Below are 23,177 nucleotides of genomic sequence, written 5' to 3'. Positions count from 1 at the left end.
AAACAAAAAAAAATCTAGACCATCTAAACCACGGGTATACCGGCGGACTCCTAAGCTTATGGATGTGATTAAACAGACATGCTTTGCATTCAAAATCTTTAAAATTTCGAGAAGACGCTTTACTCAAAGATTATTAATAATTCAGAAACACTTTGAGGAATAATCTTAGGCCCGCAAATGATGCTTATTTTTTTAGGTATGTTTAGTGATTCTCCTGGTGAACGAAGTGGTGTAATTTAGGATGAACTTAATGCACTTCTGCAGTGTACTGACAATACAGCTATTCCAGATAATTTCTACTTAAATAGTCAGCGGTTTTATGGAGATGAAACGCCATTCGCGTTTAACGATCGAGTTCGCCCTAAACCCCACCAGTACCTCGACGGCTACGCTGAATTCCTCAGTGAATAAAAGAATGAAGCACGTCTTGTGCTCGCCGCAACTAGTTCTTCTGAAATTTTTCTCTTGTGACAGAGCTGCAGGAAAAAAACGAGTCCCTGGACAGCAGCGGAATCTGGATTCGTCCTTTAAAGTATGCGCCAGATGTTATAAGCACTGTCCTCACATACATTTATAACATGATATTGTCGCCAGATACATTTCTCGCGAAAATTACAGATGGTCCGCGTTGTTCCCGTTTTTAGGCGCGACGATAAGACTACACTAAACAATTATCGGCCTGTTTCTGTAATCCCATTTATTCTAAAGGTATTGACAAAATAATGCAAATCTGATTGCTGTCATTCTCTAATCGCCACAAATTCCTTCGAAATTTTAACGCGGTTTTAGGAAGCACCGTTCAACTGAAATGGCCCTCCTGGCTCAAAAAAAAAAAAAAATTAGATGCGTTCTGTTGTAGCCATCTGGGCATTAGGCGTTAACATTCGATTTCTGTGGGGGTTTTGAATTATTTCACAATTCCATCCTTTTTAACAAATTAGATAAATACGGTGTGCGCGGAAGTGCCCTTGGCTTTCTTAAATCTTATCTTTCAAACAGGACGCAATTCGTAGATACCGATAACGCGACATCTGCGAAGCAGCCAGTCATCGCTGGTGTGCCGCAATTAAGCATTTTAGGGCAACTGTGATTATTGGTTTGCATAAGTGACATCGTGCGCTGCACGGATAATGTCACATTTGTTTATACTCTGATAACACGAAAGATATAATCGCTGATAACGTAGAAGCAGATATCGAAAAAAAAGGCTAACAAGACAATGTCATATATAAATCTGCGCTGCGGCAAAATGTTTAAAAATGACCTCTAGAAAACACAAGTAATTTTGTACACGCTTAAAGGTAAAACGCTGACAAAGCTGGAAAATCTATTTCTCGGATCACACAAGTCAGAGATGATGGACTCCGTCAAAATCTCTTTTGGAAAGCTCTGATAGCGGCTATGGGTCTGCGCACAGGCTCTCAGAACTGTTTCAAAGAAAGAGATTAAGAACCACTTCATATACTGGTTCCCGGCACACTTAGGACCAAAGATCGGCGACGTCCCCAACCTTAACGAGGCGGCACACGAGGCTGCGCGCGCGCTTACAGACCGCGCGGCTTCACCCAACCACTCGGAGAATAAGGACGCGCCCACTACATACAATGAAATCACTAAACACTACTATCTACAACGCAGACAGTATAGCAAGCCACACCGCACGCTCACTCGAGCTCAAGGGGTTACACTCAGAATGCTACAAACAGACACATACCCCACTCAAAACAGATTACACCATTACATGCCTGAGCTCTACGATAAGTCTCATTGCACCAATTGCAACACATCCCTTAACGTATATCATTTACTCTGGCCGTGCTCGCAAGCTCACGTAAACTACGAACAGGACAAGCGCAAGTTTGAAGAAGCAATCCGAAGCGAAGAACTCGCTCCCCAACTCTGGGCCGTCCAGCAGGTCCACGACGCCGCCAGGAAACTCAACCTCCCGGTTCCGTCGTGGGAGACGCCCACTCCATGAGAGCCCAAAGCTCTCGTGGCCTGCAGGACCTGAATAAAGTTGATTTCCTTCCTTCCTTCCGTCAAAATCCTGAAGATACTGAAGGCACTGGCAGTGGGCATGGTGCTAGTTAATGAGAAGAAGACGACGAGGAGCGCTTGCTTCCCCGTTTCGCCAATTCATGGCCAATCCCCCGTAGTGGGTTTTGCTATAACTACAGGCACCAAACCAAACCCGTTTCGATATAGCGCCGACCTGTTTCAGCCTACCGCTGCAATCTAGAACTAGTGCTGCTAGGCGAACACCCCCGTTGCATTTGGTGGAGCTGCTGGACATCCTGGAACTCCGCAGTCGGGCGCTACCATTAGCTGTTGCAATGGATGAACCGGGACCGTCCCAGGCTACTACTCCCGTGCCCCCGGCCATCGTCTGCTCTGGCGTCATGCGCCAGCGCGATCCGGCTATATTTAGCGGCACAGACGACCACGACGTGGAAGACTGGCTCGCCGAATATGACCGTGTAAGCGCCTATAATAAGTGGGACGACCCCACCAAGCTCACAAATGTCATATTTTACTTGACTGACGTGGCCAGCCTATAGTTCCGCAATCATGAAGCCAATTTTATCACCTGGTCGGCTTTCACGACAACTTTGGCAGAGGTCTTCGGCCGTCCCGCCGTTCGCCGGCTTCGCGCTGAGCAGCGCTTGCGTGGTCGAGCTCAACGCCAGGACGAGACCTTCACCAGTGTAAGCGCGTCAACTCATCTATGGACGAAGCTGACGAGATCAAACACGTCATGAAAGGCATCGATGACCATGCCTTCCAGATGCTCGTCGCGAAGAGTCCCCGGACGATTGCCGAGGTCATGCAGCTTTGTCAGCAGTACGACGAGCTGCACAAGCAGCGTGCATCAACACGCGCTGCTCAACAGGACACTGCGGATCTATCTCCGTTGGATTTTGGTCGCGACGCTGCGACGTCTCTGCTTCAATGCCTGAGATAAAGCAGTTCATCCATCAGGAAGTCGCGCGTCAACTCTCTCTGGCGAATAGCGCACCAGAGCCGTCGAGTATACCCTGGCTCATTCGCTTCTTCATGTCGTTCAGACGCAAGTTGCCGCTGCGCTGCCAGCTGCCCCTCCTCCACAGCCTGCAGCTGGACCGCATACGTACGCTGACGTTGTCGCCCGGCCTTACGCTCCTCCGGCTCCTGATGCCTACCGGGCCACCGGCACCTTCCATGTGCCGCCTCCACCTTCGCGTCCGATTGCAGTCCCTTACTCGGCCGCTGGAACCCCTGTCGTCAACCTGTGGCGAACACCTGATAGCCGTCCAATATGTTATTCCTGCCATTTTCCGGGCCACGTAGCACGATTCTGCCGCAGTCGCAGCCCCCGTTTACCTGACAGTGGGGGAGCCTCAAGCTACAGGCCTGCTCGACTTCCGCGTCAGGACCAATCTATCCTTCCTCCGGACTCGTCTTACAGTCGCCTCCCCTTCGATTCACGCCGGTCGCCTTCCCCACGTCGCCGATCCATTTCCCGATGGTTCGCCACCCAGCCCAGGCCGAGAGGAAAACTAACAATCGCAGTTCCAGGAGGCAAGAACTGCGTTTACGTCGAACATTTCAAGGCCTCATTCTGCACCGACGAACGAAATTGACCTGTCCGTAGACGGCGTCACCATACACGCACTTATCGACACCGGAGCCGCCGTTTCCATTATTAGTGAGAAGCTCTGCCGAAATTTGAACAAAGTGACCATTCCCCTTGCCTCTTTTTCTCTGCGTACGGCAACCTCGCATCGCATTCAGCCTTCAGCGTTGTGCGCAGCGCGGGTTGTCATTCAAAGCGTTATGCATGTTATCGAATTTGTCATCCTACCTCGTTCCTCGCACGACGTTATTCTTGGATGGAATTTCCTATCTGTCACTCAAGCTCTTATCGACTGCGCTCGTTGCGAGCTTACGTTATCAGTGCCGTGTTTTGACCCTGACGACCATTATTCTTCTAAGGTTGTTGCCGCCTCTGACATCGATATCGCACCATTCTCCGCCGCTCTGGTTCCTGTGTTGTGTAGCTTTGCTGCGAACTCATCTGTTCTGTTTACGCCGTCGGCCACTTGTGCGCGCCGCCGGAACTTTCTGCTTCCGTTTGCTGTCGTCACTTTTTGCGACGCTTCTGCTTCCCTTTACGTGTGCAATCCGTCCGCCTGCCTGTCATCCCTACTCCGCGGTGAGTGCCTGGGTACCTCTAAAGCTTTCGATTGCTTTCTCCCGGCCACCATGTTTGGTGATACGGAATCACTTCCGATTTGTGCCGTCGACGCAGAACTGACACCTGCAAGGCACACCGAAATCATCAAGCTCCTCTAGCGTTTTCGTGCCTCATTTGACATTGACCAAGCATCCTTGGGCCGGGCGTCCGAAGTCGTTCACCGTATTGACACCGGCCACCCTGATAACACGAAAGATGTAATCGCTGATAACTTAGAAGCAGATATCGAAAAAGAGGCTAACAAGACAATGTCTGATATACAAGTCTGAGCCGCGGCAAAATGTTTAAGAATGACCTGTAGAAAACACAAGTAATTTTGTACACATTTAAAGGTAAAACGTTGACAAAGCTGGAGAATCTATTTCTCGGATCGCAGAAGTCAGAGATGGTGGACTCCGTCAAAATTCTTGTGAACTGCATATCTCAGAGCACTTTACTTGGAATGAGCATGTTGACTATCTATGTAGACTAAGATGAAAATTATGCTATACAATGCTTTGGTCGTATCTCGCACGCCGTACTGCAGCATGGGGTGTATCACAGCTGGTGTGATAAATTTGTGCGTTACATTTGCTACAAAAGAGAGCTGTACGTTGCATCATCATCATCATCATCATCGTCGTCGTCGTCGTCATCGTCGTCATCATCATCGTCATCATCATCATCCTATCTTATGCGCACTGAAGGACGAAGGCCTCAGAAACACTTTTTTCTTCAAATTATGAAAGTCACCTTGTGTTCTGTTTGTACAACTATAAGCTGACATTGCGTTACAAAGCTTTCGTTACATTTGGTATTGGTTATACATTTCACCCTGAAAAGCTTCGAGGAAATACCAGCGTTCTCCAGGCTAGTTCGTACCTGCCCCTGGAAGATCTTATGAGGAACAATATTTGTCTACTACCCTACGGTCGCTATCTTGCTCTCTAGCTCGCGCTAGATCGCTATCTAGCTTATCTTGTCTCAGTTTTTGTTGAACTCAGCTGGTATACTGTTGGTGCCATTTGATGCTTGTGCTCAATTCAGCTTTTTTTGGCGTTTGTCACTTTGCTTCTGCATTACTCGATACTGTGTAATGCTGCGAAAATATCGCATAGTTCTTTGTATATGACGGGTCATCACCTTGTCGTATTCCGCAACTTGTAAGGGGCGAGGACTTCGTCGAGCTTATTCATGCTTCTGGTCCAGTGCACTTCCTTATCAATCAATAAAAAAATTTTGATTGATTGATTGATTGATTGATTGATTGATCGATCGATCGATCGATCGATCGATCGGTTGATTGAGGGACGGTTTGATTATTTGAAACAGATATTCACACACAAAGAAAAATAAACCTGAAAGAAAGCTCTAAGCTGGGCGCGAAAAATGTTCTACCCAAAGAGGTCGGCGCAACGTGGTCGAGAAACATACATTCGCCGAGAAACAAATTCAGGTTGTAAATAAACACCCAAAGAAGTACGCCGTGCTTTGCGAAAAATAGGACCCGAAACCCCTAAGCACTAAATCCATCGCAGGGCGCATCTCCTTCTCATGACCACTACCACACTTTTATTTTCCGGCTCCCTATTATTTTCATTATTATTATTTAGTTATCTTTCTGTTTTAGTTGTGGCTAATCTGTTTTACAATGTCTGCGTTTCACAGGAATGCACAAGTTCACGCTACTGCTTGCTACCTAATCGTTCGCCGCAAACCGCCTCGCCTGTGAGATGATCTAGCTCGCCGCGGTCAATGGATTCCGCGGAACGCGGGGTTTCGATTAAGTTTCCACTTGCTTTAGCGGCTCACAGACACTCTCGTCGCCAAACAGCCACATAGTAGATCGTCGCCGATAGTAGCCAAATAACTGCTAGCGCTACGAGTTATTATTTGGCTACTTTCCGCCATGTAATCGACGCAGTACATCAAGGACTCTGGCGTTCTGCTAACGGGAACTACGTAGCAGGCTCGGGTTCCGGCCGAGCCGACTGCATTCCGATGTACTGTTGAAATGAGAAAACGAGCAAAAAAAAAGAAAAAGAAACCGCGCGTGCCTCTTATTATTAGACCCCTTAAAAAGGGCAACTGACCTCTTTCGGGACATTACGAACAGGCAAGCGTTGAGCGCGCTACATCACGTGGGAAGGATCGTGTCTGTGCGCCGCTAAAACAAGTGACAAGTTAATTGAAACCTCGCGTTCGGTGCGAGTCAGTGGACCGGCGAGCTCGATGACCTCACAGACGTGGCGGTTCGCGGCAAACAATTGGGTAGCAAGCAGCAGCATGATCACGTCGATTCCTGGGAAACGCCGACATTGTAAAACAGATTCGCCGCAAAGAAAAAAAAGAAGAAAGATCACTGTTGCGCAACAGTTCTTAATTTGGAAAAGTTGTAGACCGATCAGATTTTTGATTTTTGATCGAGGCAGGCTGCAGTGCCACCATCGCCCATTAGTGTGTTGGCGCGTTCCTTATTCATTATTGTGCGAGGTGGCGCGAACATACCACAAATGATTTCTTTTATTCATGCTTTCCGCGTTAACCCGCCGGGTATTTCCAAGGAAGAGCAGATGAAGCGATAGAGACAACAACAGAAGGGAATGAAATCTGTCGATATCACGCATTGCCTGACATGCTTCAAGTGTATTCAGAGATCACGATACATGTGCCATACACTTACGTGCAATGTTGTGTACCCAACGCGGATCAGATTACCAGCACATCAGTACCATCAGTACATGCTAGGCTACGTGAGTGTTTAAAAAAGAAAAAGAAAAAAGACACGACAAACGTTAATCCTGTATGCACACAAGAAAAGCGCATACTTCTTTCCCTCTCTCGACACCGCCCTCTGCACCATGCAGGCTAGACAAATAATGTGAACAAAAATATTATTGCTGTAGGTTCACAGGAGCGCGTGGATAAGTCGGACTCTGGATATACACGGTGCTGGATCGCCGCAGTTCCCGTGCTTTTCAACGCCGATTCCGCGCAGCTGTGACAAAACAACCGCTCCGTGCTTCGTTCTTTTTTTTCTTTTGTTTCGGTAGTAAACTGTTCGTTGGGATGCGACCAAACGCGCAAGGAAGGCTTTCTCTCGCTCTTCCGATAAATGGCTCAACCGGAGGGGTCCAGATTTTCACAAATGTGGCCAAGCCGTTCGTCACTTGAAACGAGTGTCAATAAACGTGGCCACAAAAAAAAAAAAAAAAGTTTCACTCATGAGTCGGAGCGCACCGTCTGCGTTGTTTCCTGCATCCCGTTCCGCGACCGCGCAAACGCCGAGCCCCGTCACCGCCACCTTGCGCTTGCTACACGCAGGACGGGCTTGCGAGGAGGAAACGGCGCCGGCGCGTGGCAACAGGCACGCGCTCCCCGGGAGGGACTCGTCGCATACAGAGCGACGCGTCGACGGCGGCGAGATGACCGCTTCGCGGGAGCTCGACATCGTCCTCTTCGGAGCCACCGGCGTGACGGGCACCCACGTGGTCGAGGAGCTGCACCGTGCCTCCGAGGGGCTGCGTTGGGGCATCGCAGGAAGGGACGCCGACAAGCTTCGATGCGCTCTGCGAGCGGCCGCCAAGAACCTCGACCTCCAAGGTGGGGAGACTCGCGAATCCAGGTGCTGGTGCGGCGTGACCTGCGGCAGCTTCTCGGGCCGCTTTTCAAAGACTGAGCAGCGCGCTTCAGAATCGAAGCGGCAGCACAGCTCGCGCTAGTTAGATTATAAACACGCGCGACTGAGCCTTGTAAGACATCGAAGCCCAAGTGCTTTTTTTCAAGTGGCCCGTCGCAAGCGCCGCACGAAGAAGAGATAGCCGGGTGGCACGTTGTTGGTTTATCAGTGCGGGATCTACGCAGGGACGCCCGAATCTGGAGGAATTCGGGGCATACCTATATATGGGGCGACCCTTGAGCCACGCTAGCGGCAAAGATGCCGTGGCGGCGCGCCGGCCTCCAGCGCCGCATGCAGAAGGTTGAGGAGCGAATTAGGAGCGCACAATATTCTCCCACGTGAGTCTCCGGAACGTGCCGTTGCGTTATGGCGTTACTGATTGAGACACGCATGTCTGCCTCTTTCGACTAGCATTACTAAAATCTTTCGTTCCGCCACATGGCTTCAATAAGAAAGTCGCGATGCTTCAGTGATATCTTATTGCAACGACTAAAGTGAGGCATAAGCGGACACGTGACAGTTTTAGTGAGCACTTTGTAATTTTAGTTCCCCGTCACGCCTTTTCAGCAAAATGAAGGACGGCCAAGCTTTCATATCAAAACGGCGGCTTTCGTCCAAACATCGCACAAAATGGATTGACGGGGCTTCTTTCGCAAGGTATAGCGTTTTTCAGTGCGATGTGTGAGCCACCTGATAGCTAAACCTTAGCTCGTGACCTAGACGACGGCAGTCGAACACGGCTTTAACTACACAGCCGGCACGCTCGTGCGAACGCATTGTCTCTATGGTTTCGCACATGTCCTGGATACGCTACGTGGGCATCAGTGTTATACGTGAAGCCTGATTACGACAGAACCATTCGTTCTTTTCGTTATTGTCGGTACCTGCTGACGCTGAATTTCACGTATTTGTGTATAGATCTCACTCTCCTCCTGATCCAACATTTGCTGACGTCCAAATTCGCATCTTTGTGCCAACGCAGTACATGCCGCATTCAACGTACGTGTCGCGATTGGCTCGCAATGCCCAAACCTCCGGAGGGGCCCTTTGAGAGCAATAGAATACAACTGTTACTGTAAACGAAGCTTACGCCTTTTTTTTTTTTGTAACGTGTGCTGCGCTCTTTCCTGTTCTCTTTACGTCAACTTCAAACGTCGACATACTGTGTTCGTCCCTGTGTTCTCTTAACGTCAACTTCAAACCTCGCTGCTTTGTGCGGCCATTACACAAGCAACACGTAGAGCAGCTACACGCACAGCCTTACGTGTACTCTCTCGCAATCCTTCTGCCTTGCTTTTGTCGTTTAGATTACCGCTAGGCAACACACAGCACCCAGCCGTTCCTCTCTGCCGTTATCATGGCCTGCAGCTGTGCTAGAGTGTCAAGTTTATTTTTCCTGCCTTTCCAGGCAAAGTTTCTCTTATGTTCTCATGTTCCACGATAACATTCATCATTCTTTCTGATGCGAACAAGCTTAATCGCAAGACATTCTTATATAGCCGAAAAAGTTGCTCATTGAATTTCGCACGTGCTTCTTACGAGGAAAATTCACTTTCAAACGCTGCACAACTATAACCAAGACGTTTGAAGCAGAACTAAAAGAAAATTAGGGCGCATCCGTCTGGCGAACACGCAACAGACAGGACTATGTATGCCACGCACTTAAATGTATGCGGTCGTGAAGAGAACCGCTTAAAAACAAATTTGAACTCTAACCACGCTAGAATACGATGTGAAGGATGGCGAGTGTACGCTAGGGTAGCCATTCTTCGACGTTGAAGTTACACTGGGCACTGGTGCTTATAACCGCGTGCTTTTCCAGTTGGCGTTAATACTATCATCAAAGTTTTAGTACGATCGATTGGAGTCTTTACATTGGAAACGTCTGAGGACAGCTCTTGGTGTGCCGAGGGCAGTTGCTATAGCAAGAGGGTTTTCAGCTGTGTCCCCCTCCTTGCCTCTGAACGCCTGCTTTTGCAGTGTAGCCGTCTCAGCGATACCCAGGCCGGAAGAGCAGTTCTCCGGAGACTTCAGAGTTGTACGGAATCTGGCATCTTTGTGGCACCCGACACACTTAGAGTGCACTTGGCCTGCAATTTACTGAAAAATTAGAAAGTCAGAAGCCATCTTGGTAGTGTTGGAGGGTACAATGTTGGAATACCATTCTGCAAATTCCCACCAAGAGCCTCACACCTGTGGCAGAGGCAAAAGCTTAGATGGTGGAACTCTTCGACTGAATGTATAGCGAGCATCTCCGATTATGCACTGACGGCTCTGCTGAGATTGAGAATGGGGCTATTACAGCGGCGTGCGTGATACAGACCCTCAGTGCCTCATGGGCTGTCACGTTTGATTGCGTCATGTCTTCTGTAACATGTGAACGTGCCGTCATCGCAGCAGCCTTGTGGAAACTGAATCATTAGCCTCGGCCTGTTGTTTTCTTTACAGGCTTGCACTGCAACTATAACTGCGAGTCTTTACCTTTGATAAGTGCATTCGGCGTGCATTACATGCCGTTAAAGAATTACAGAAGGTCAGATTCACCATTGTGTTCCAGTAGGTACCTTCCTGTACTGGCGTGGCAGGTATCGAGACCGCTGACAGTCTACAGTGCAATGCGCTGCATTTCGGACCAAAGAAGGAGCCTCCCCAGAACCCGTGAAGAGACATGAAGAATGCCATCTTAAGCCGCTTCCGCTCCTTGTAGACTCCACCGTATCAACCTTGCGCGATCAACGAACTTAACGGAACGGATGCCGCGCTCCTATATCGATTCCGTAGAGGGTCAGCGCAAACACCAGCTTGGCGGTGCAAGGCAGGGCTTGGCCCACCATCGTCGTATGTGCAATGTCACGGTCTTGCTGGCATTGAACTTTACATACTAAAGTGTCCTGAGCTTCAAGCAGAACGTAAGGTGTTAACATGTATGAACATATACGGCACCGCGCTCAAATGCAAGCGATAGGTTGTTCCCGCGAGGAGTACATTGGATATCAGGGAGGGTGGTGGCTTCGGCTCCTCTTAAAGGTCCTCCGTGACACAGGGCTGGAAATTGAGTGGCGAGCTGTGTAGGTCGTCGGGGATTGGAAAACGCGCAACGTGCTAGTCTCCGTGTGTACTTGTGTTTTTTTTTTTTTTGGTTTCACACCTGGCTTTGCTTGCTGGACAGCGAAGTTTCAGACCGTATGTCGCATGTGATGGGAGCAATTTTCCGGCAGCTTTTGCAAGGCTATAAGTCCGCCCGGGGAAAGCCCCCTCCGGCCCCCTCCTCCTCCTCTTTTCGAAACCTAGACACAGCAGAGCGTAGCAGGATACTGTGGATCTCGAAAGTGGCTAATCCAGTGCGTGTGTGATGGTTTAGAGATGCCGAAACGACATGTTTTGAATTGACTAAAAACAATTGTTATGCAACTGTTCGTACTGCGTGCCGCAAAAATGAGAAAAAGAAGAACGAAATAGCATACGTGACTCATCGACCTCCGGAGATCATCCGAAAGTAAATTCGATGTTGAGAACATTTCGAGGCAATCTGTTCAACGTTCTAAAGCTCTGGTGTTTTACGTGCCAAAATCACGGTCTGTTTGTGCGGCGTGCCATTGTGGGAGACACCGGATTTAGTATGGCCAGCTGGGGATCTTTAAAGTGCACCCAATGTGGGGCACTAGGGCGTCTTCTTGCATTTCGCACTCATCTAAATGGAGCCACCGCGACCCGGGATTTCATCATGTGACCTCGCGTTTAACAGCGCAACGCCATTGCCCCTATAAGCCACCGCGGCCGGTTACTCAACGTTCATCGGCAAGCTCACTGTTGGCGTCTATAGTACTCTGCGCAACGTTTTTTTTTTCTTTTTACACATGAATTAACTGTAATAGTCATTGTAACGTGGAAACCCAAGTCGATCAAATTCGCGTGGCTCAGTTATGAGGCACTCCTTTTTTTCTCATATATATTGGTGCACCGTGTATCCTTTAGGTGCGCTTTCTTTTTCTATTTCTTCCGTCAGCTCATGCGACACTGTCAGGATTGCCATAACTCTATCACTTCTCCAATCGACCTCTCTCGGGCCTTCCCGATATGCCCCGAGGGCGCGCGATTCGCGTGAAGAACCTACGTCTCAACTGTAGCAGGCTTGACCGCTTACAGCCGCGGGATATTGCCAAACGAGGAGGGCGAGACGCCGCTCCTTTCTCGACTCTGCTCGTGTCGCAAGCGCACACAGGCTTACGCATTCTGCATCTTTATGCTAAGAAACGTGAACGAAATAACTCAGTCAGTGCGGGTATCACCAAGCGGCCGCCCTTCTTCGGCGGAAACTCGGCCGTAAACACATTCCCTCTATCGTTTAAAAACTTCCTCAACGGAAAGCCGCAAGGTCAGCAGCCAAAGTGGCCGTGACTTGCTACAGTAAAATATGTTTATCGTTATCCTGCTGCCACGGTGGCCTCGTAAGAGAAGCGCGTATACGGTGGAGGCGTCCTTTTGTTGTTGTTTTTTAGAAACCGCCAGGGTGCTCGCCGCGGTCAGTCGCTCTCAGGGTGGGCGCTTATGTATTCTTACTTACAGATAAGAAAAAGAAAGAAAGGCGATTTTTACGTACGCTCCTGTGTATTTTATGAGAGACGATTGTACTAACACCTAATTCATGGCCCGCGGGTACTCCCAATATTGCCTTCTTCGGCCGCGATCAACCGAAACTAGCAAGTAGCTCGCAATCGCGCTTACATTTGAGTGCATTGGTCACAACTGAAGTAGGTTGCTGCTTCGTGGCAAAAAAAAAAAAAAACGAGAAAAACACACAGACATTTTTGAGTGTGTTTATAATCAGCTGTACTCTATATGAAAACATTGTAGGGCCATTTTTTATGATTCTGGGCACGTGTTGTACGCAGCGGGGTTCAGACACGGAACCAGCAATCGCAGCTAAGCAATGTGCCCCATCAGCGCACTTGAGCAACTTCGCGAAGCGCATTGAATTTTTTTTTACGTCTTCCCTCTTAGACGTGGCTCTAAGACGCAATCATGAAATGCAGTGCTTTACATTACCGCACTAGGACCGCAGGGCGAACTAGATTCAGGCATAAAAAGAATTGTGGGAGAGGATGTGATGTGAACTCATCTTCCTCTACTTGGCATTGAAAAGAAATAAAGTAAAAAAAAACGTAGAATAAAACAAGGTGCAACATAAATCTACCTGACAGTTCATTCTACATCTGTAGGTTATGCACTAGACTAGAGCAAAACGAGAACAAGGTTAAAGCAGGAGCCGAAATTTCGACAAGGGGACTTGTCTTTTTCAAAAGCTTGAAAAGCCAAGTCCACTTGTCGAAACGTTGGCTCCCGCTTTTCCCTTGTTCTCGTTTTGCTCATCGTCTTGAATTTCCACGTACCGCCTTGCCCGCGTGTTCCATGCACTAGATTTTGTATTCAATCTCCACATTACCCAATCATATCTGTTATGCCTAATTTTATTTGCCATGCGGGTTAACTTTGACCACCACCCAGGATTCTTCAGTGTCGGAGGGCTTGTGGACTAAATAAATGAAAGGGTATATTCCCAGCTCAGCTAGCCCGACAGCAGTGGTGCGCCCAAACAATACGCGGAAGGCAATGGCACAGGGGCGAGAGGATGCCGCAGCTAGACAAATATGAAGCACCTGTTTGAGTCAGACACTAGCATGCGCCACCTTGCCAAACTCGCTTGAGTTATTACTGCTGACAGGTGATCGTACGGCGCAGGAGGAAAAGCGAAAGGGTGACGACCGTTTGCGCGCTCTCCACACAATTCCCGTGAGCGCTTGCGCGGCTGTTGATGGCACATCACGTGCCAGATAATGGTCTGGTAAGCATTCAGCGATGGTGCTTTCACGCAAGCGGTAGCGTGGATGATATAGAAGTATTTCGTTAGACAGTACTAGATAATACACGTTATGGCACGGCGAGTAGTACTGCTGTCTCCACAGGCGGGGTACGAACCAACACTTCCTTCTCGGCAGACATGTATTTCTTGCGTACTGATTTCTTTGCAAGGGCAATTAGTTTATTGCCTGTGCTCACATATTTTGGTTTAGAATCCCACCTAGTCTTTGGCTGTACGTATAACCAGTGTTTGTTATTTTCATGCGCCGTAACGAACAGAAAGTGCGATGAAGAGAGGAAAAAAACCGTGCTTTGGTTTCCCTCTGGCTGAGAGAAAGCGGCCGCATATCCAGGGCCGCCAAGGGGGCGTGCCACACGCAACCTGTGCCTGCACACGGCGACGGTGTGAGCCGGCCACAGTCAAGGTGAACAGCAGATTGCGTTACAATGTGTAGGGGCCGGCGTTCGTCAAACTGATATGACACGTCGGGACAGTGCGCACAGTGTATCGAAGGCACGGCGCAAGGTAAAATCTGGGTTGCTACTACATCAGGAGACGGGGCGATGTGTGTGTGTATATATATATATATATATATATATATATATATATATATATATATATATATATATATATATATATATTTATTTATTCAAAATACCTTACAGGCCCGAAGAATGGGCATTGGTTAAGGGGGAAAAATTGACACAGGATAAAGAGCAAACAATTATACAAAACTATACAATTATACAATGCTTTGTTAATAATAACACAACGAAGAGTCAAGTTTACATAAAGTAAAAAATTCTAAAATAAAAATAAAAAAAAGCATACAAGAAGCAACACAGACAAGAATTTTTTTTTTTTAAAGTAAGAAATGAATGTTTATGTCGTGACGGAATTTTCCTTTGTTAGCTTCAGCTACCAGGATATCGGGAAGGTCGTTCCACAAGCGGATGACACGTGGAAGCGCAGATGAGTTGAAACCGTCTGTTTTGCCGTAGATGCGCGTGAAAGAAAGATGATTATGCACTCTTCGTGAGGTGAATGGAGAAACTTGCAGAGCTATTGGTGATGGCCTTGGTCCGTGAACGTACTTGTGAAACAGCAATATAAGTGCTACATCACGACGAATGGTCAAAGAAGGAATTGATAGATTGTTTTTAATTTGCGTATATATATGCTGTATAGTAGGAATATATAATTGACTGCGATATTCAAGTTTTTCAACAAGTGGCAGTGCGTTAAAAAGCTGACTCCCTTCAAACCGCCTCATAACCAAGTGCTACCGAGTTTATAGTGAAAAAGGCATTTGCCATTTCCGTTAATAATTCTTATGGAAGCCATGTTATTAAAAGCAAATTAGGTCCCCCTTGCCTAGGAAATCCACTGAAAGAAAAGGCTGTGCTCGCTGCCTTTTTTGTAAAAATTATCGATAGTCTAAAGAAAACAACAACAAAACGCAAATAAAACAACCCTTTAATATAGAGGGTGTTTCAGCGAACACTTTCAAAAATTCTTAAACATTGCCTGTGGCAGACAGCCCAATTCTAGTTCATGAAGAGGTCTATTACAAGCTGCGGACAATACCTGCACAAGAAGTGGAAATGCTAAATTGACTCATTAACAGAAATATCACTAATCAATTTTTAACTAATTACTTTATGGCCCATATTGTAGTTCACAAATTCTAGCCGTGCAGTTCGCAAGGCGGATCCACTTGGAACGAATTTTCAGGATGACACCTGTTTTGAGATATTCGTTCTCGAACTTTACAAAGGAATACATTCACGTTCCACCTACTTTTGTACTTGAATGTAGAAAACGACGTTTAGTTGGGAGAGTAACTGGGAATTGGTGTCTCGAAACTGGTGTCTTCCCGAAAATTCGTTCCGAAACGATCCGTCTTGCGAACTCCACGGCTAGAATTCCTAAATTGAAATATGGGCCATAATGTAATTAGTTAGAAACCTAATTAGTGAATTTTTATTGATTACTCGACTATGCATTTCAATTTTGTTTTGTGCAAGTAACATCCGCCTTTTCAAGTAGACCAGCTCTTCAACTGGAATTGTGCTATCTGGCGCAAGCAACCTTTAAAAATTTTTGAAAGTGTTCGTTGAAACACCCGCTATATTTCGTTGGTTCGGCCGTACCAACGGCGCCAATTTGTTTTTCGTTATTTTGTTTTCCTTTACATTATCATGTCAACATTTCAGTTGCAGCAACAAATAATTTCCCCTATCTTTCCTTGGCTTAATTGTCTGTGTGCTTCATGTTGCCTTTTACTAACGAAAATCACACACACACACACACACACACACACGCACACGCACACACGCACGCACGCACGCACACGCACACACGCACACGCACACACGCGCGCACACACACGCACACGCACACACACGCGCGCACGCACACGCGCGCACGCACACGCGCGCACGCACACACGCGCACACACACACAAACACGCACACACACACACACACACACACACACACACACACACACACACACACACACACACACACACACACACACACACACACACACACACACACACACACACACACACACACACACACACACACACACACACAGTACCATTCAGTACTGTGCAGTACTCGCCAGTACTTCCCAGTACGCTTCACTGGCGCGTCGAAGTGCCTTCCGATTGGGGCGAAATGCAAGTACGCTCGTGTATTTAGCTTCAGGGGTGCGATTTAAAAGTAAACTTGGGTGGTAAGCAATAATCCGGAGCCCCCAGCACCGGCGTCTTTCAAAGCTGCCGTTTTCTCTTGGACGTTGAACCACGCCTATCAAACAACAGAACGGGTGTCAAAGGAATGGGCGCTGTTGAGCGCGACAGAGGATTACGCGGCGCGATTAGAATGTGAAGTTTGCAGCAGTAGGACCTAGTGGGATGACGCTAGACGCGGGTAACAGGAGCTCGCCGGGTGAAGCCATCGTCCGACAAGTGGACGTAAAATAGCGTGATGATGAATCAGCCACAACTGAATGTCATGTGCCATGCACGCCCATAAATCAACATTCTACAAAATGTTAGCGTTTCAGTGACTACTGGTTAGCATCATGCTTTATACTATACCAGCGACGGCTTTCCCACGAAACTGTTGATATCCGTTGGCCATCTTGTTTCTTTCCTGGAAGGAGCTTCAAATTTGGCAAGTCAAGTTAGCTCAGAAGCAAATAACACGTCTCTCGCGTTTTGACATTCATCACGAGCATGAAATTTGGCTTCGTTTTAGATCAGAAAATGAGCTAAATCTATTTCCGGTATTACAGTGGCGGCTACAACGTAAAATTAATGCAATCTGTCTCTCCTTCATTTCCTTCATTAGCCCTCTGCGATTGGTGAAAAATTTTTGGGACCGCGCCGCAACCTCGGCGTCCTGCCACAAGACGTCACGAAAAACCTCCAGAACCCCTCATCTCAAGATTACGTGATCACACTGATAACGCATGATTTAGATGAAGAAGAAAAGAAAAACTTCTTTCCGATTCTACACCTTTGTCACCACTGGCATTGCGCGATTGGTGGAAATGTTCTCGGCCCACGCTCATCTCGCTTGTCTGTCATGTGACGTCAGAAAACAGTGGAAACTCAATGCGTCAAAGCGACACGTATAGGTGCTAACGGTCGATCTATTAATATTCCGAACAAAACTGATTCTTTTTTTTTCTCAGACGGATAGCCAGATACCTCCCTATTCCGAAAGGAATGGAAGATGGCTGTCCACCGATAGCTCCTAGGGCTGGCTACTCGGACCTTGCGGCAAAAATTGATTTCATTGCGCATAGCGAACATTTTTCCTAGCAGTCGAAGGGTGCTGTTGCGTTTCGCCTGCGACGCGCGGTTTTGCCGGCGCGACTGCGGCGGGGCGGCAGACATTTTGGCCCGTTCGGCGTCGCCGCAACGCTCCCCGCCAGGCGTTTCCAGGCGTTTCCAGGCGCGACTGCGGCGGGGCGGCAGACATTTTGGCCCGTTCGGCGTCGCCGCAACGCTCCCCGCCAGGCGTTTCCAGGCATGTTCCGATGCCACGTGTCTTCATGTGCGTGTGTGAGTGTATGTGCCATTGTGCCCGAACGGCGGCGATACGACAGCAGGGAGTCACCCTCTCCTTCCAGTCTTTGTGCCCGACCGGCGGCGCTACGACAGTGTGCGTCACCATTAGCCCATTGTACAATCACGTGCTCGTCTATTGAGGGGTTCCTTCTTGCCCTCAACTGCGAGAGTATAAAAACAGCTGCCCCCGGACGCCAAAAGGAGGGCTCCGATTTCTTCTGTTGAGTAAAGTGCTCTCCCGTCTCTCTACTTCGGTCAACCTGACCGCCAACTCTTTGCGATGTTAAAATAAACAAGTTGTTTTGTTGTTACCAGTCGACTCATGCTTTGCCGGGACCTTCGGATGCTTCCAGTTGTACCCCAGGCCGCCAGGCCAACGCTACCCTTGGGGCTTGCGACCCAGGTACAACCACGGGCGTCAGCGCCGAGTTCCCAACAACCGATGCCATCGGTGGGATCCAAACAGTGCCTAGCACTTCCGGCACGCATACGACATCGCTCTTCAAAATCCTCTCTAAGCATCCTTTCTAGTGGCGCTTTTAACGCCGCTGTTGCACGCTACCGCAATCACATCGCGAGCTAAGGAAGGGGAAGCGTACGAATCGCCGACCCCGACTCCACTCTCCCTCAATCGGTTATCCACATTCGGAGCGCTAGCGCGGCTTCAACGAACCCCTCTCCTCTTCTGCGCGCTGCTCGCCTCTCGTCGGCCAGTTAGATAAAGAAAAACGTGTCGTATTAGGGAATGCCATTCACTTTGAAAGCAAACCAAGTCACGCCCTATAAGTGAGCGGAACATTTGATTCGGTTGTTGAAACAACCTTGCAGCTCACCGCCCGTGTTTACGTCGGCGGTTACACAAATTTGGTTCCAGGAGATTGGAATAAAATCGGAAAGAAATACGTCTACGCTATAGCGGTCCCAGAGCTTTCCGTTAATTGCACTCTCGCCGTTTTGATTCAGTAACATAAGTTCTTTGCGTGCTTCGTGTTGAATCGTTTATGCTCGTTGACGCGCCAGCCCGATCCTAAGGGGCATCTCTGCTAAACGCATGCGCATCACTCACGCTATCGAAGACGGTTCAAGCAAGCCCTCTCCTTGGAACATGCCACTTCACCAGAATACACAAAAGAGCAATAAGGAAGACGATGATGACGATAATGCCGCAGCATTGTTTTGGGACGACGACGACAACAACAACAGCAACAACAACAACAACAACATTGATAGCGCGTCTTTCACCATCCTGCTTCAAGTTGTCTTGCCTGTAGGGGAGCCACAGTAAATGGTGGCCGCTTCATTCAACAGCGACTAAAATTTAGATCTAGCAGTATTGTAAAGGGCACTCCGTGCAGGTCACTAGTGACTGGTTGCGCGAAAGCAGTACTTTGTTAATAATTATCTACCATCAACTCTTCTCCACTTGTCATGCCTACTACTTACTGAAAACTGATGAGGTTTAGGCCGCTTCATTTGTGTTAACTTCGGCATTACGAAGGCCCACTCGTTCCGCATGGGAATGGGGGATACGTTCACGTGCGACTCTTGTGGAACCGCAGACACGATTGCACACATCCTATATATCTGTCCCCAGTACGACGTCGAGCGTGAAGCAATCCGGACAGCCTCGAACCAGCTGGACTCTGGACCATTTTCGGCAATGAAGATACTTGCACCATGGCCGTACGCGTCGATGGCACAGAAGGCCACGAATGTGCTGTTGAAATACCTCAAGGCGACAGGTCTTGTGAACCGTGTGTAGACTCGGTGCGAACGTTCAACTGTGCGCGGAACTGTGCTCTCTCTCTCTGTCTCTCTCTCTCTCCCTTCATCACCATACCCTTCCCTCAGTGCAGGATAGATAACCGGACGTGCGTCTGGCTAACCTCCCTGCCCTTTCTGTCTTCTATATCTATCTATCTATCTATCTATCTATCTATCTATCTATCTATCTATCTATCTATCTATCTATCTATCTATCTATCTATCTATCTATCTATCTATATCTATCTATCTATCTATCTATCTATCTATCTATCTATCTATCTATCTATCTATCTATCTATCTATCTATCTATCTATCTATCTATCTATCTATCTATCTATCTATCTATCTATCTATCTATCTATCTATCTATCTATCTATCTATCTATCTATCTATCTATCTATCTATCTATCTATCTATCTATCTATCTATCTATCTATCTATCTATCTATCTATCTATCTATCTATCTATCTATCTATCTATCTATCTATCTATCTATCTATCTATCTATCTATCTATCTATCTATCTATCTATCTATCTATCTATCTATCTATCTATCTATCTATCTATCTATCTATCTATCTATCTATCTATCTATCTATCTATCTATCTATCTTTTGGCATTTCAGAAAAGCCATTTCTTGTGCACCTTACGTGCTTTCTACTATAACGTCTTATTCTTAACGTATTTCACGTCTGCAGTAACTTCTACACTGCTCTTCGGCTATCAAAGCTTGCCCTCAGCCGTGCTGGTAGTGATTGCCATCGAAGTTAGCTACTCACTGCACTAAGATTCCCCTTCGTGTTCATGCACAACCACACCTAGATAATTATGAAGACGAAGCTGCATCAAAATATATAAGCGTGTACGTGCGCGGTAGAGTGTGCTCATGAGCTTATGTGGAATCATGACGTTGCATATGGAAACGCAAACCCGCGCTACCGATTTTTAAGTTTTTTTTTACTAAGAGCCTGTATATAGACATCATTCAAGCGCAATACCGAATAAACGTCAAGAACGTGCTTTCAAGCATCAAAGGGAGCGACAGTACAAAGTGTTTCTCGCACCTGTTCGCGAACGAAACCTGAAGGCCACTTGGTAGAACGCTCAGCGCAGTTAACTGTTCGGTTGAGAATTGTGCTTCGCTGTAGCTTCGGGTCAGTCAACGTTTCTGTGAATTTTGTGAATAGCAGTCAAGACTTCCTTTTTCTTGCATTTCGCAATTGCGAACATGTAGAACGGCTGCAACAGGGACACGTCTTTTTCGCCAGTCACTCAAGCGGGCTACTAGCAGCGCGCAATTGCCTCATTAGTCTACTTGCGAGGAGAACGCGTTCTCACAATGTCCTGTGGAGAGGTGCCGAATGGAATGCGCTCTCTTCTTCCATCTGTGAGAGCGCGCATCAACGTTATGGAAGCGCAAGCTGCACAGTCGTGGCCGCAGTGATGAACGCAACTTTAACTGCGCCGGTTTCCCTCACTCAAGCGCGCTCCACCGCAGCACACACAGCAGTAGTGAGGAAAGCGCGCAGAGAGAGAGAGAGAGAGAGAGAGAGAGATAGCGCGTAGGGCGTCCACGCAAGCGAAGGCTCGATTCGAGGATGACACCGATATGAACGCAGGATGGGGTGGAAGGTGGCGAGGCGTGTATGTAAATACGAGCGTGTCTCGCAGGCGCATTCATCGTAAGCAGCCTGAAAGGAAATTGTACAGCCCCAGTCGAGGTAAAGCTTCAGGAGGAAGCTTTAGCTCGGGGATGCCTATCTCAATACACGGAAAAGAAGAAATCGTTCTTCTCGGCAAACAGTGCCCCAGATTTGATGAGGTTTGTTGCATTTAAAAGCAAAAAAAGTTAAAATCTAGTGACTGTCGAAAGCGGTTTATTTATTTTGCTGTTGATTTTTAGAAAAATTGGAAAAAATCGCTAATTTTCGGAAAACTAAACTATTAAGTTTGCAACTCTATCTCGGAAGTGAAAAAAGATATCGCAATTCTGTCAATTGCATCTAAGAGAACATCTAAAGCGGACAAATTTGATGTATTACACACAGTTTTAAAGCACACCATGAATATGTGAGCGGCATTTTTGCAAGACCTTTGTGACCATTGCCACAAATTGACATAAGGCATAAAATGAATACATCAAATTTGGCTGCTTTGGATTTGTGATGGATGGAGATCACAGAACGCAATATTTGTTTTTCATGCAGGGGCACAAATTTGTAAACATGGGTCTTCCAATATTTCTAACGCGCAATTATTTAAACGTTCATGTAAGAAACCGAGGCCATAAAGTAAAATTCCACTTTAGAGGGTCACTAGAATTTAATTTGTTCTCTGAAATGCCGCAAATTTTATTAAAATGGGCCCAATAGTTATCCGAGAAAAGCACTTCTGCGTTTTAGATGTGCTTGAATTGGCGGTGTTGGAGTTGGGGCCGAGCTAAAGCTTCCTCTTAAATTACTCCCGGTTACATCCAACGTATCTTAACGCGAAACATCCCGAAACCTGTGAAAAACGCCGGATGTACAGCCGTGAGGAAAAGTATACGGACCACTAGGTCACCGAAACGAAAACGGAGTTTTTTTTTCTCTAAATTAATTTTCATGAACTTAAATTGACGCGTGCACTGGAAAGTTCGCCAAGCCAAGTTTGGACTGCAGTCCTCAGCCTGCAACCTTTGTTCCGTTTTCAGGACCTCCGCAACACAAAGCTCTTGCTTCCTTATTTCCTCTTCTTTTTGTTCTTTTTTTTTTGTAGCATCTGTTTCCTATCATCTTTTATTCCACTTACCCCTTTTCCACAGTACAGGGTAGCCAGCTGGTCTGAGAACTGGCTAACCTCTCTGCCTCTCGGTCAATATTTTCCTCCTCCTCCTCTTCCTCCTCCTCTCCCGCCAAAACGCACCGCCACTGCCTTTTCATGTAGTAAAGCGTATGAACTTCTACTTCCATCGTGCTAAAACATTCATGATACATGTGTAATGCACAATTTTACGAGAACCCTCGGTTGATTTGTTTAATATTTATGGCTCATTGTTTGGTAGGTGGAAGGTTCTCATTGTCTCAACATTACAGCGCGGCTATCAGAGACACCGCAGCAGAATATTCTGTATTGTATCATAACACCCGTCCTACTCCACGTTCAAGCAAATCAAAGTACTAGGGTCCCCCTTGCGTTTGTTTCCATTATAATTCGGCCACTGCGACAGGGAGTTGAACCCACGACGTAGCGTTCAGCAGAACATCATATACAATTAGTCACCGTCATGCCGTTTAATTTTGTATAAGAGCCACCTGTGTTCTCTTCCTAGCATTTGAGGTTGCTGATTAGTTCGTGGCAACAGTCCATAATTTAACGACGTTTGCACGGCACAACATATTTAAGGACGGGTCATGCGACGCCGCAAAAAGCAGCCTATGCATCACTTTTCATTGGAGTGTTTTGCAGTCAGAAGAAAGTTATGCAACATGTTTCTGAATACCGGGTGTACCAGCTAACTTTAGCCAAAGTTTAAAAATATGCGAATGCTACGTAGCTGGACAGAACCAAGGTACTTTTGTTTGCTG

At 47.3% G+C, this 23,177-nt stretch overlaps 1 protein-coding gene across 2 annotated transcripts in view; it reads left to right on the top strand.

Annotated features, from left to right (window-relative positions):
• Window positions 1-23,177, top strand: part of LOC142563670 (saccharopine dehydrogenase-like oxidoreductase) — a 63,429-nt gene that overhangs the window by 432 nt on the left and 39,820 nt on the right. Inside the window, exon 2 of one of the 2 annotated variants that reach the window (XM_075674257.1) lies at window positions 7,538-7,816. The exons of the other annotated variant lie outside the window; for it this stretch is intronic. Coding sequence (XP_075530372.1) covers window positions 7,538-7,816 — 279 coding nt within the window. The remainder of the gene's footprint in view (window positions 1-7,537; window positions 7,817-23,177) is intronic. 2 annotated transcript variants of the gene reach the window in all.

Source organism: Dermacentor variabilis, chromosome 11, assembly GCF_050947875.1.
Source record: "Dermacentor variabilis isolate Ectoservices chromosome 11, ASM5094787v1, whole genome shotgun sequence".
Lineage (NCBI taxonomy): Eukaryota > Metazoa > Arthropoda > Arachnida > Ixodida > Ixodidae > Dermacentor > Dermacentor variabilis.
This window is presented reverse-complemented; position numbering and strand designations above follow the sequence as displayed.